Below are 13,047 nucleotides of genomic sequence, written 5' to 3' on the forward strand. Positions count from 1 at the left end.
ATTTGGATATTGATGGTTTTTAAGAAAGTGTTTATGAGGGACATATAGAGGAGATCGCGGCTTGCCAGTATATCTCGAACCGGGACATTGGGTGTTCTTCCTCGGGCCCGAAGGGAATCCAATAGTTGAGATCTGGCAGTACAGTATTCGGCGCAAGCCCAGACAATATGTTCGATCTCGTGATAACCGTTGCCACAAGCGCCCAATACGTCGGAGATGTGCGTCCAGCGTGTAGTGATTGGACATGACCCGAGACATCACGCGAATGAAATCCCGACCCACTTCCATCCCCCTGAACCAAGGTTTCGTCGATACTTTGGGGATTATCGAATGTAGCCACCTTCCTAGTTCACCATTGCTCCATGAAGTATGCCAACTTTCGAGGGTTCTCTGATGAATAATACTGAAAAATTCACTGAAGCGAATTGGTCTTTCATATATATCACCTTCTAAAGCGCCCGCCTTAGCTAAGGAGTCCGCTTCTTCATTACCTGGAATGGAGCAATGCGAGGGAACCCAAACTTAGGTAATCTTGTACGATCTTACAGACAAAGCACGCAGGCGCTTTCTAGGTTTTATTGAACGGAGAGCCTCGATTGAGCTGAGGCTATCCGAGACAATAAAGTAATGATCGGTGGGCAAAGTATCAATGATCCCAAGAGTATACTGAATAGCAGCAAGTTCTGCGACGTAAACTGGAGCAGGATCATTGAGTTGAGGTTTTGATTGAATATACCGAAGCCAGTGGAGCCGTCGAGGCTTGACCCGTCGGTGTAAAACATTTTAACTATGTAACTATGAAAGATGCTTGGGATCCCTTGCGGACGTATGTGATTCGCGATTCCACGAATCTCGCCTTTCATGGATATGTCGAAGAATACAGGTGAATCAGAAGCATGAAGGAGATTAACACGGTTGTGAAGGATTGATATTTTGTGCCATGTAATCGAAGTACAAGGACATAAATCGGGTTTGAGAATTGATCTCGACGCGCCTTTCGAACTTAGCAATTACTAACGGGTTCAAGATATCGCATCGGATATACGGGATACTGGATATTGGAAGTACTTACACTGCACAGGTAGGGTTCGCAGTACCGACCCTTTTTGGCGAGAACCGGTTTTGCGGTACTGAAGCTCCCAGTACCGGTAGTGTCGGTAAAGCACCGGTACTCGAATATTTTTTTTAAAAAAATTCGAGAAACGCTTCAAAGTTAAATTGAATGCTCAAACTGATGTCTCATTGCATCAGAAGGTATTTTTCGAAGGCAGCACCTTTTATTTCGAGATATAGGCCAATTTGAATTCAATCACTGCTAAGCGGTGCGACTTTCGTCGACTTCAACAGACGGTTAATGTAAGAAACCCTATTATTAACAGTAAATCGAAGAGAGAATGTAAATACGTGTACTTTTGTCACATACCCTCTCGGCATTATCGCTTTGCTGTAAATTTTGACTTTTAAGCATACCAAACGTTCTAATTTCCTGTAAACTATGGAGTTTTGCTGACATTTCCGATCACCAAATATTACGAATCGCTCCATTCAGAAGCAGTTCACCAACTCTAAAATTATGATCCTAAAAAATCAGTGTTCAGTGTTTACAGATAAAGATGTAAGCGCAAACCAAATAGAGGCATGAGCTAGGCCACGACCTCTTTACGCGGCACCCAATGGATAATTGGAATCAAACAGAATGTCAATAATAAAAAAATCAAAACAAATTTTTACTCTTATGCTAGATGTGAATACTTTGAAATTTAGAAAAATTAGTTGAAATTTTATTTCGACCAAATAGTTCAAGAATTTAAACATACCGATCAGTACAACGGAAGTTGGTAATATTTAAATTCTAGAATTATGATGATGATAGCCCCACCTCATTTCACCACAAGGGCGTAGGCTGAATTTAGAATTTATTCAGGAGACAAATAAATATAATAAAAACCACCTTGCAGGCCGATATTTGAAAGCAGGTCCTGCTATAGTGTCTACATATTTTTCATAAAAAATTGTATGGTACCGAAAATACCGGTACTGGCTTTTGTTCAGTACCGGTATTACGGTACCAATAATGGGTCGGTATTCCAGGGATGGTACCGGAGAACTTAAGGTAAATGCAATTTACAATCTATTGCAGAAATGGAAACTGGAGCACCAAATTTCTTCACTGGGGTTTGATACTACCGCAACAAGTACCGGATTGAAGCAAGGTGTATACGTTCGCCTTGAAAAGAAGCTTGGGTGCGAGCTACTGTGGTTCCCATGTAGACACCATGTGACAGAACTGCTGATGACAGCGGCATGGGATACTATATTTTTATCATCTGGTCTTTCGGTTTCCATATTTACTCGGTTTTAAGCACTTTGGTCCAAATTATCAAAAAAATACGTTGATACGAGCATTATCGCAACTCTCGGTTATGAGAAATTTGAGATCTTTAGTTTTGTCCGGGATCAAATAACGCTGTTCCAGCCGAGAGACGACTACGATGAACTGTTGACGCTGGTATTGGCATTCTTGGATACCCACTGTTTTAAACAACCAGGCGCCCAAAGCAGGGCAAGGTGGATGTCTAAAGCAATATATTGTTTAAAAATTTGAATGTTTCGGGGCCAATTCAAAATGAGCCAGAGAGAAAAACGTTGTATGCGTGAAATGTGTATTTTCATCCTACGGGTTTATGTCATGTCATGGTTTACAGCAACCGATGCCTTATCTGCTGCCAGAAACGATCTTCATCAGATACAAAAATTATTGATTTACATACCTGCCACCCCTGAAAAAGATTACCGCGCAGCAGCGCAAAAATTGTGCAGTGCTCTGCAACTTCATAGAAAATTACATTGCACTACCTTATACCAATATCCAAATCGGTGTACTACCTTAAATTAGTATTGCTCAGTACGCCACCATGGGGGTTGATTTTGTATTCTTCAAACGAGATAAGAAAGTTTTTTAGTACTTTACAACTTCGTAGAACATCAGATTGCACTAGCTCTTACCAATGTTCTGATAGGCACATTTCCTTAAAATAAGTTTTGCCAACTGGCGCCACCATGCGGGTTAATTTTGTATTTTTAAAATATGACAAGGAAGTTTTTTGGTAACTCTACAATTCTGCAGAATATTCAACTACTCTATCTCTTACCGTTATACAGATAGGATTAGTACCTTTAAATGGTTTGAGTCACTACCGCCACCATGCGGGGAAATTCTGAACATTTTAAGCGAAAACGGAAAGTGCGTCTATTTCTCTCCAACTTTGTAGAACATAATGTAGAAAAATGTCTATCTCTAATCGTTTCTGAGATATGTGTGTTTTCCCTGATCTTGTTCTTGCCTTACACATATATGAAATAAGTGGAGTACGCCCTTTTCGAGTATCCAACTTTAAATGTTAATAACTGTTCAACGGGTGCTTGGATTGCAGTCTTCGACAAACTTGTTCGGCATATCTTCAAGAGCTTAAGTCATTCTTAGGTCAGTGTTCAGATAATTATAGCTACCTCTAACGGCGATTTTGTGAACTGCGAGTGTTTCTCCATACATTTTAGCCAAAAATCCCATGCAAACTTCAAGGTCTGTGGGCGAGGGGTTAGGATTAACCGATTTTGCTCAAATTTGGACAGTGTCATTTTTTCATGATTTGGAACGGCGCTAGGGGGTGTAAATTAGTGATTTAGAAAATGGTCGTTTTATTGCCACACTAATACACACCTACGACAAGTGTGAGTGCAACTTTTGTTTACATTTATAGAAAAAACTCGCAACATAGTCAACCGATCTTCATAATGTTTAAGAGATTAATACAGAATATATAGAAGCATCTATTGTCTTCTTTGTATTGTTTAGACCATTTATAAATTTCAGGATATTTAATCTCAAACTATAAAAATCGTTTTTCTCGAATTGTGCTAAATCGCGCTAATCATAAGATAGCACAACAGGGACAATATTACTCAGGATTTAAGACCCTTAACGATTTATGCTCGATTCTGTGTGTTCCCTTCCGCCGTTTATGATAACATCAAACAGGTGTATTATGCAGCGATTGGTACAAAGGCCAAACTTTCAACTCATGAAATCGTATTATTTCAACTTTCCCCGTTACGAGAGGCAAACCGAAACAAAGCTGTTGAAAATTAGAAATTTCAATAACCACTATATTTCTTAACTGAATGTAAATAAACATTCTATCAATAATAAACAAAATGTACTAATATATACCGCAAGCAGGTTTTAAATTGTTTATTTTATGATTTCATCAGAGAAGTTCAAATTTCAACTTTGAAGAAGCCGTTTTAACTTGCCCCGGTGTACCTTATAACAACCAATGTCTACTTACCCTTGTCAACTTTTGACCGGCAGTTTCTTTCTCGTTTTCATGCATCTGAATGTCCTTAAAATCCACTTTCCATAGTAAACTGTCCAACTCTTGCTCGTAGCGCCAGTTTCGATACAACACTAGAGAAACGACTCCCAGCAATAGCAAAGCACCGCCGGCAACTCCTGCAGAAATTTCTCCAGTGTAACCTTCACAAAAGTAATATATAAATATATAGTTTAAACTGTTTTCATTTTCCTGGGCTTTTTCATTAGCTTCATCTCTCCTATATTGTGCCGGTGGTTAAGACAATACTTCGTATCAAATACACGTACAATTTAATACCTCTTTAAATCAGTGCGAAATTCCACACGAAATATATTGAAGAAAAATAACAAATCCGAAAATTTGATAACTCTTGAATCAGAAGTTGTTTATACACAGTCCTATTATGAACCAAATTTCTCAGTCAACCTGTTCAACGCAACAAACTTTGCTAATGAGTCAAATTTATCGTTGATGGAAATTCCCGCCTCCCCACAAAAACAGGTATCACTCTATCTTAATACTCACTTATACACTTCTCACCACGAAAACCGCAAAGTGGCTCGGCAATGGGTGGTCCTGACCCCACCCACTCGATAGTATCGAAAAGTTTTATATCCTGAAAGTAGCCGAAGCAAGTGGTCAGATGAAGATAAGTACGGTATTAGGACTCTGCTTGTGGCACACATACACCAACAGAAAAACTAAGTCAACAACAGGCGAACGACATTAAAAACAGAGGTTAATGATTGGCTTTTCTCTACTAGGGCAAAGCTCCCCAAAGATTGACCTAGATGATACAGAACGATTGGACTAGTTGAGGAAATGTGTAGTAGGACAGATTACAATTGAATTAATATGCATCAATTTCGTGAAATCGGGTGGATGGACATGCTCAATCCACGACAGAATTGAAGGTCAAACATTTAATTCCAAGACCAGACAAACAGTAAATAACAATGAGGGATTCGGCATGCGACATGCATTGACTTTTATCAGCAAAGGGCCACTCACCTGAATTCGAGACTAATCGTACAAGAACAAAAGAAACCAAATACATATTAGTATGTATAAGCTCCTAACTGAATAATGGTGTATAAGTTTAAGAAACTGAAACCAGTCGTACTTACCGTGGCCTGATTAGCATTTGGTGTGCTAAAGCGCCCCACCGGAACTAGTCCATATTCTCTCTCCGACGAAGTAGACGGGATGGGTTTCCTAGCTAAAATGGTATAATTCCCTGTAGCATCGCCGTTTTCGTCGATATGTATTAAATATCTGAAATAGCAGAAAAAAGAGTCAATTTCACCAAACCCCGGGCTATTTGTCGTGAGAACTGCGGTAACTTACCCCATGGCACTCACATAAGCTCGACCCTTGATTGCTTCGATAATTGCTGTGCCATTTTTAGGGTTGCCACCGTCTAGCAGAACTCGAAGCAATGCATTAGCATACAAATGGACCGCATCGTACAGATAGGCTGCCTCGGCGCGAATCTGTCGATCGTGGAGAAATAGAAACAGTACAGCGGTGAAAGTGTCACGCAGTGGGAGTGTTTATGTATTCAAATAATCATGACGCAGTCTTGATTCTAGGAAAAAAAAACAACTGAATGAACTACATATCTACTATATTGCCCGATACGGAAGCATCTAGAAAACAGTCAACTTATATGAATGACTATTTGATATCATTTTACCTGATCTTCACCGTACAACATTTGCATTAAGCGATTTTTGATTGAAAGTCGAAAGGTTTAAATATGAGCCTATTTGGCACTATTGGGCGAAAGGGCCGCACTATTTTTGAACATCTTTTAAATAAAGCTATATGTATTATCTACATCCTTTCTCAGAATAAAGTATCAGTGAACTGTTTCTTGGACATCTCGTTATCATCGTTATTTAGCAGAAATGTCTCTATTTTCAGCATAAATGAAATTAAATGTTCTATTCTGCGCATCTATTCTCACATCAACGATCCAATTATCGCCTCCTGGATGTGCCAAATTTCACCTCATCTAAAAACAAACTGGTTGAAATGCAATGCATTATATTCCATTCGCGTCTATTCGAAGTATCCATATCGTGGGCGCAATCGCATGATTTGTAAAACGAATTAATCTACTTTTTTCAGCTAATCGAAACATACGTAAACATCACGCACATGAAAGAACCTCATCAGCTGTTAGAAGAATAACACCCAGTATTGTGTTCGCAGGAAATATTAATGCGAAGGCTAATATCTGGTAATGACTAGTTTCACATCAAATATTGCATTGTCCCAAGCCGAAATTTATGCCCAGATGAAAAAAAAATCTCTACAAACAGCATTCAGTTGATTAACTTGAAATAATTGATTATTTATACTTGAAATTGCATTACAATATATTCTCAAGTTAATGTTTTAGTTTGACCGCACTGTTCATTCTTTCCTGTGTATTGGATGCAAAACGTTTGTTTTGATTGTTGTAGGGTATCGGAAAAGCATGGCGATAATGTGTACCATAGTATTTCTGCAGTTTATTGTAACACAAGGTCTATCCTGTCGTTTAACGAGTACTTTTAAAGTGAATTAATCATAGATGGATTCTCCAGTTAAAATGAAGGTATCTATCAGTGCAATGTTTAATATAGCTGTGGTGGAAAATCGAGATATGAGGCGCATAGTTTTGTTAAGCGTCGTTGTGTACTGTTTCGGTTCACCATGTGAATGAGGCGAATTAGCTAATATTTCAAGAAGATGATTTCATTTTAATAAAAAGTTGAATTTAGAGGATAGTTCTAAATAATGTACGCTTATTTTTGCACAACTGTTTTAGCCAAATAAATATTGTTATTATCCCATATGCTTGGTTCGAAACTAAGAGGTGCGAAATGGAGTCACAATATGCTCTACTGCCATAATAGGCACATTACCCTATAGGGTATGTTTTTGAGCGTTTTCCGGTATGAATATATACATAACTGTATATATTAGCGAGGCAGTTGTTTTGCGATGTTGGATCAAGGTATCATAAAACAATTTGAACGAAAATATATATATTTTTTTCTATACGTTTTATATGACAATTCATAACTTTTTTCAGAGTTATCGAAAAAATTGGAAACTTGGTAGAGTTCGAGCATACTATGGTCTCTCTATTAGTTTCGGTGAGAACAGAAGTCCAGATAGCATATATCCCCAAGCAACAAAAGTACACCCTTAGCCATGTACTATGGCTAAATGACCATAATCAAACGGGTTCTTTCCAAATGCCTAGCACTGAGTGTTGATGGTTTCAATTCTCGAAGAAAATAGTCGATCTTGCGGACCAAACGAAGACCAAAAAATATTGTTGTTGTATAGTTTTTACAATTGTGCAGCGTGAGGCCCTACTATGTGGTCGGTCACACGAAAAAAAATCTTTCCAAAATCGTGAATAAAGTACCATGAATTCTGGAATAATCACGTTTTTACGATATGAAAACAGGACCATGAACAAAAATTAAAAAAAAACCTTTATGCATACATACAACCGCAGACATTTTCCTATCTCAACCAACTAATATGTATGACATGCAAGTCTCTCCTCAACACTCCGAGAATTTCGTGTATAGGTTTCTTACGATAGATAGCAATTACGGGAAACAAAATATAAAGTAACACTTGATCACTACCATTGGATGAATGTTTAAAACTTAGTGAGCCAAAAGCATTAAAAATCTCTGGATATATAATCAAATAAATTTATTTAGAGTAGAGAGGGGTCAAATAGGTATGGGGGTACCATAGGTATAGGTAAGCTGACCAACTCTGACGAAAAAATCCGTACAGTGTGTGGACTAGACTGGTTCAATTTTTGACTTTTAGCTCCACCAGGCTTTTCTGATTCATTTTATGGTCCTTAGTAATTGTGCAAATTTGTGTCTACGGACCCTCCAAAAATTTCAAAGTGTATATGGAAGTTTGTATGGAAAATCGGTTAACATTGAAAATAAATTCTTAAAAAATTACCTCATCATTCAGTTCATCAGAACACTCTATATTTCTAAAGGTATTCTTCTACTGAACACATTCGGGTTGCTATGATTAATAATAAAATCCACTTGTTTTGAAGTCATGCTGCTTCTTTAGTTAATAACTTTTCTCAGCGAATTTTCATAAACTTTTAATGTTCCACGAATGTGTTCAGTAGAAGCTTACCTTTAGAAATATATAGTGATCTGATTAATTGATTGATAAGGTGATTTCTTAAGAATTTATTTTCAATGTTAACCGATTTTCCATACAAACTTCCATATAAACTTTGAAATTTTTGGAGGGTGCGTAGACACAACCAATCGGTACCAAAATTTGCACAATTACTAAGGGCCATAAAAGGAATCAGTAGAGCCTGGTGGAGCTAAAAGTCAAAAATTGACCCAGTCTAATGTGGACTGAGCGTGGGGAACGATTTCGCTTCGTTACGGTATGGCGTACGGATTTTTTCGTCAGAGTTGGTCCTTAGGTATAGGGCATTATATTTACTATGTTATTGCAGACGTTGCTCATATTGCGTGAATTAGATACACGGTAGAGAGCATCGTTGACGACTGTCATTTCGACTGTTACAGTGGATCAGCTGTATTAGTTACGGCGTCGTTTGTGTTTTCGAGCGTTGTTCTGAGAAAGCGCACTGTCTTTCATTTTCAGTACAGTACATTTAATCAAAATGTTAAGTGAGTATTTTTTTACGTAAACATTAATGCTAAGTAGTGTCTTGTTTTTTAAATATTTTTGTTATTCAAAAAATACGAATATCAGCATGAAACATACGCTTGGAGGCACGATAGGTCAGCCGTTTGGGGGCACTACTATAATGTAAATTTCAATTATTTTGGTAGGAAAATTATGCGTAGTCCCGCGCGAAAAAAAAAAATCAAAACGAAGTGAAGAGGACATAAAGAACACAATTGCATCTGTTCAAGATGGCGCCAGTATTCGATCAGGCTCTAAACAATTCAAGGTTCTTTTCAAAATATTGCGTGCTCGTGTGAAAGGAAAGTGCTCGTCATCAATTAAAGCGCGTCAGAAATTTCGCGTGAGTTAACAATATAATAATTTGAGGTATTGTTAAAGTAGATAATCGAAAAAAACATATTCGAAAAAGAGAAGGAAAAAGATGGGTGGGTAATGTCTGCGACATAACCGGAGAGATGTAGAATACATAAGGAACACGTTCTTTAAATATTTTGATACTCATTGGAATTTTCGGACAAAAGGTGATTTGGGCGAGGAATATTTCAAATTATTCTTTACAAAAATGATGGTGGTCCTGAAAAGGACCGGTTTTGTTGGCGTTGTTGGCCTTGGTGAGGGAGATGGCTAACGATGAAATTAATTGTTAGCATGAGGAAGTCGCGTAGTACTGGCCAATGGAAGAACAGATAATAATTGATTCCTGAAAATCAATTTTTCTTTATTCATGTAAATTATACATACTTACAAATCTAACAGAAGATTCCTGATCATATTTCTGAATCATTAGTGCGAACATTGTGTAATTTGGTTAAGTACAATGAAAGTTACAAACTTTCCAAACTCGACCTTCTGTTCCTTCAGAAATATTGAAATGGGGTGTCTATATTAAACCGTTAGTCGTGGTCACAATAAAACAAGATGGGCGGGTAATGTCTGTCACATAACCGGAGCGTCGTGATTTCAATTCGAGACGTTAATTTAAATCTAATAATATTCAACAGAATCACGTTTGAATGGGAAATTTTCAAATAATTCTCTATGGTAATAATGGTGGTTCTGAAAAGAACCTTTGGTATCGGCGTTGGTGTTGATGGTGATGCGCTGGATCGTTGGATATTTTTGGCATGATAGTTACGTGCCTGGCGAACTGTTTTGTAGCCTCGAACAAAACGACAAGACTGGCTTCTTCGGGTACCATTACGGCAGAACTTTATAAGCTTAGCTCTACTTTCAAATCCTGCACAATCTCACGAATCAGACACTAGTAGGGCCATTTTGTTTGCTACTAGCACGGAGCTGCACAAAAAAACCATTTAATGCAGTTAGCTCACGGGGGCTGCCAAAAAGCTTGAATAGAAGCATGCGACTTCAACGTTTCTCTTAAACACATGCAACAACACATTCGTTTTGGTAATACTGATAATAACAGTAGAAAGGAATGGAAAAGCAGTGCACGAAACGAGCGAGAGGATAATTTAAATTTTTGTTCCGTGTGCAAGCTACTTCTTTCCACACAACGTATTATGTTGCTTGTTGAAAATTTGCTACACACCTTAAAATGAAAGTTTCAGTTTAACTCTCACTAGAACACAATTGATTGGTCCTGAAAAGAACCGTTGCTTTTATTGTAATTTACGCCCACTCCCACAAACCGACCAAGTAGGCATCACTGGCTTCATTACGGCTGAGTTTTGTAAGCGTAGCTCGACTTTGAAGTAATACACAACCTTACGAACCAGACGCTGGAATGTTAGCCAGCGGATTAGTTGCTCCGTTGCCCTTTAGTTGGGGCGAAATACTAGCACGGCGGCAGTTCCTGATCGGTAGTTGGTTGCGATGGGCCACCAGTAGCTGGGGCACTTTTGCGGACCGTCATCATCGCCAACTGCTTTCCTCCGGTGGACTGGCTGCTTGCTAGTGCTTGAACGAATACGAATGATGAGAAAAACCGACCGACCAATATTCATATATGAAAACACGAGAAAGCACTACTATCGCTCTCCCGCTCGTTTTCGTGCCATTCCTGTGCCTTTCCTTTCCGTTCGGCTACCAATACTAGCATAACCAAAACGAATATTCTGTCTTTCCATCGCCTTCAATCTAGTGGCCAGTGCTAGCAAACTTGCATGTTCAGTTTTTCAATAACAACATTCCAACAATATTTTCAAAGAATGTTGCAGATTTGAAAAGAAGGAAGGAGAAGATTTTCACAAATTTAAATTCTTTTGTTTTATTTGTTAGCGCTGATAAAGGCTATTTAGTTTGCTACTAGCAAGGAGCTGCACAAACAAATCGATTTATGCAGTTAATCAACGGAGGCTGCCAAAAAGTTCGAATAAAAGCATGCGACTAGTGTACTTTGCACGTTCTATATTTTATCAATACTAGAGAGGATCAATAAAATAATTCAAATTGTAATAGCGACATGCAATTGTGGCAACACTGGCCGAGATTGTGGGGGAACACGCACATTCGTTTTAGTTATGATGGTAGTAGCAGCAGAAAGGAACGGAAAAGCAGTGCACGAAAACGAGCAAGAGAGGATAAATTTAAATTCTCTTTCTTTCTTTCCACACATCGTATTTTTTATATAGCTTTCTGAAAATTATTTGTTATACACTATAAAATGTAAATTTCAGTTTAACTCTTATTACAACACAATTAATTGGTTCTGTAAAGAACCGTTTATTGTTTTATTGCGGGAGCATAATTCAGACGCACTCCCCGCGGACACGGTGAGCCAGAAAGCACTATTTTGCATCCTCGAACAAACCGACCAAGTATGCATCGTTGGCTTCTCGGGGCATCATTACGACTGAGCTTTGTAAGCGTAGCTCGATTTTGCAATCCTGTACAATCTCACGACCCAGACGCTGGAACGGTAGCCTACTCTGTTGCCCTTTAGTTGGGGCGAAATTCTTGCAGGGCGACAGTTCCTGATCGGGTTGCGATGAGTCACCAGTAGCTGGGGCACTTTTTCCGCCGTCGTCATCGCCAACTGCTTTCCTTCGGTGGACTGGCTGCTTGCTAGTGCTTGAACGAATACGAATGATGAGAAAAACCGACCGACAGATATTTATATAATCGCGCTAATATGCACTACTATCGCTTTCTCGCTCGTTCTCGTGCCGTGCATGAGCCTTTCCTTTCCGTCCGGCTTCTAATGGCCTAACCAAAGGAATATGCCGTCTTTCCCCCACCAACTGCTCTCGTCAAGCAACCCAATGCGAATAACCATAGAAACAAACATGTAGTGGACCTATATATAAACTTTTCATTATTTTATTGTTCGGTTGGTCTACCAAAGTGACGGCTCTGTGCGGGATGGGCTGAAAATTTTCACTTTTCCGAGTCGTTTTCGAAAGATTTTTCAAAACACATTTTTTTGTTATTAGTGCATGTTATACATACTTCAAATTTTAATACAGCATAGAGGAACATATTTGCAACAAATTGGCCCAAAAATCAAATCATTCTGTTTAGTATGATAAAAGTTATTAACGTTCAAAATCTGACGCGGCGCCGCAGCCGATATTTTGAAACGGGACCCCTATATTGAAACCTTAAATGTATTCTACATTAAAAGAATCCAAAATGCTCCGAAGCGCAAACGTGGCTATCCTTCAGCTAAGCAACCATGTGAGCCGGAATATAGAACACTTTCATTCCACATTCTGGCGACGATAAGGAAACCGAAGAAGTCATTCGCAAGTACAAAAACAGACGCACGTGAGCATGTTTCTTCAACATTTTCTTCCGCGGTTTCATGATTTTTCACATCATTTGCAACCTTCTCATTTTCTTAGCTGAATGACGTCAATGGATTGCATTTATTATTTGTGTTAATAATTTTTAAATAATCTGCAGCTAGTCTTCAAAAAACCTGTTTAATCCACCTAGAAATTATGAAAATGTCTTTCATTCTTATTCCACTTGGTAAGTATATATAAGA

General features: G+C 38.5%; 1 protein-coding gene across 9 annotated transcripts in view; it reads right to left on the bottom strand.

The window, feature by feature from the left end:
* Positions 1-13,047, bottom strand: part of LOC131692403 (guanylate cyclase 32E) — a 171,322-nt gene that overhangs the window by 10,281 nt on the left and 147,994 nt on the right. For all 9 annotated transcript variants that reach the window (XM_058979427.1, XM_058979430.1, XM_058979433.1 and 6 more), the window contains exons 9-12: positions 5,724-5,869; positions 5,504-5,651; positions 4,902-4,992; positions 4,350-4,537 (exon numbers count right to left, since the gene is read on the bottom strand). In XM_058979427.1, the coding sequence (XP_058835410.1) occupies positions 4,350-4,537; positions 4,902-4,992; positions 5,504-5,651; positions 5,724-5,869 (573 nt within the window). The remainder of the gene's footprint in view (positions 1-4,349; positions 4,538-4,901; positions 4,993-5,503; positions 5,652-5,723; positions 5,870-13,047) is intronic.

The sequence above is a fragment of the Topomyia yanbarensis genome, chromosome 3, assembly GCF_030247195.1.
Source record: "Topomyia yanbarensis strain Yona2022 chromosome 3, ASM3024719v1, whole genome shotgun sequence".
Lineage (NCBI taxonomy): Eukaryota > Metazoa > Arthropoda > Insecta > Diptera > Culicidae > Topomyia > Topomyia yanbarensis.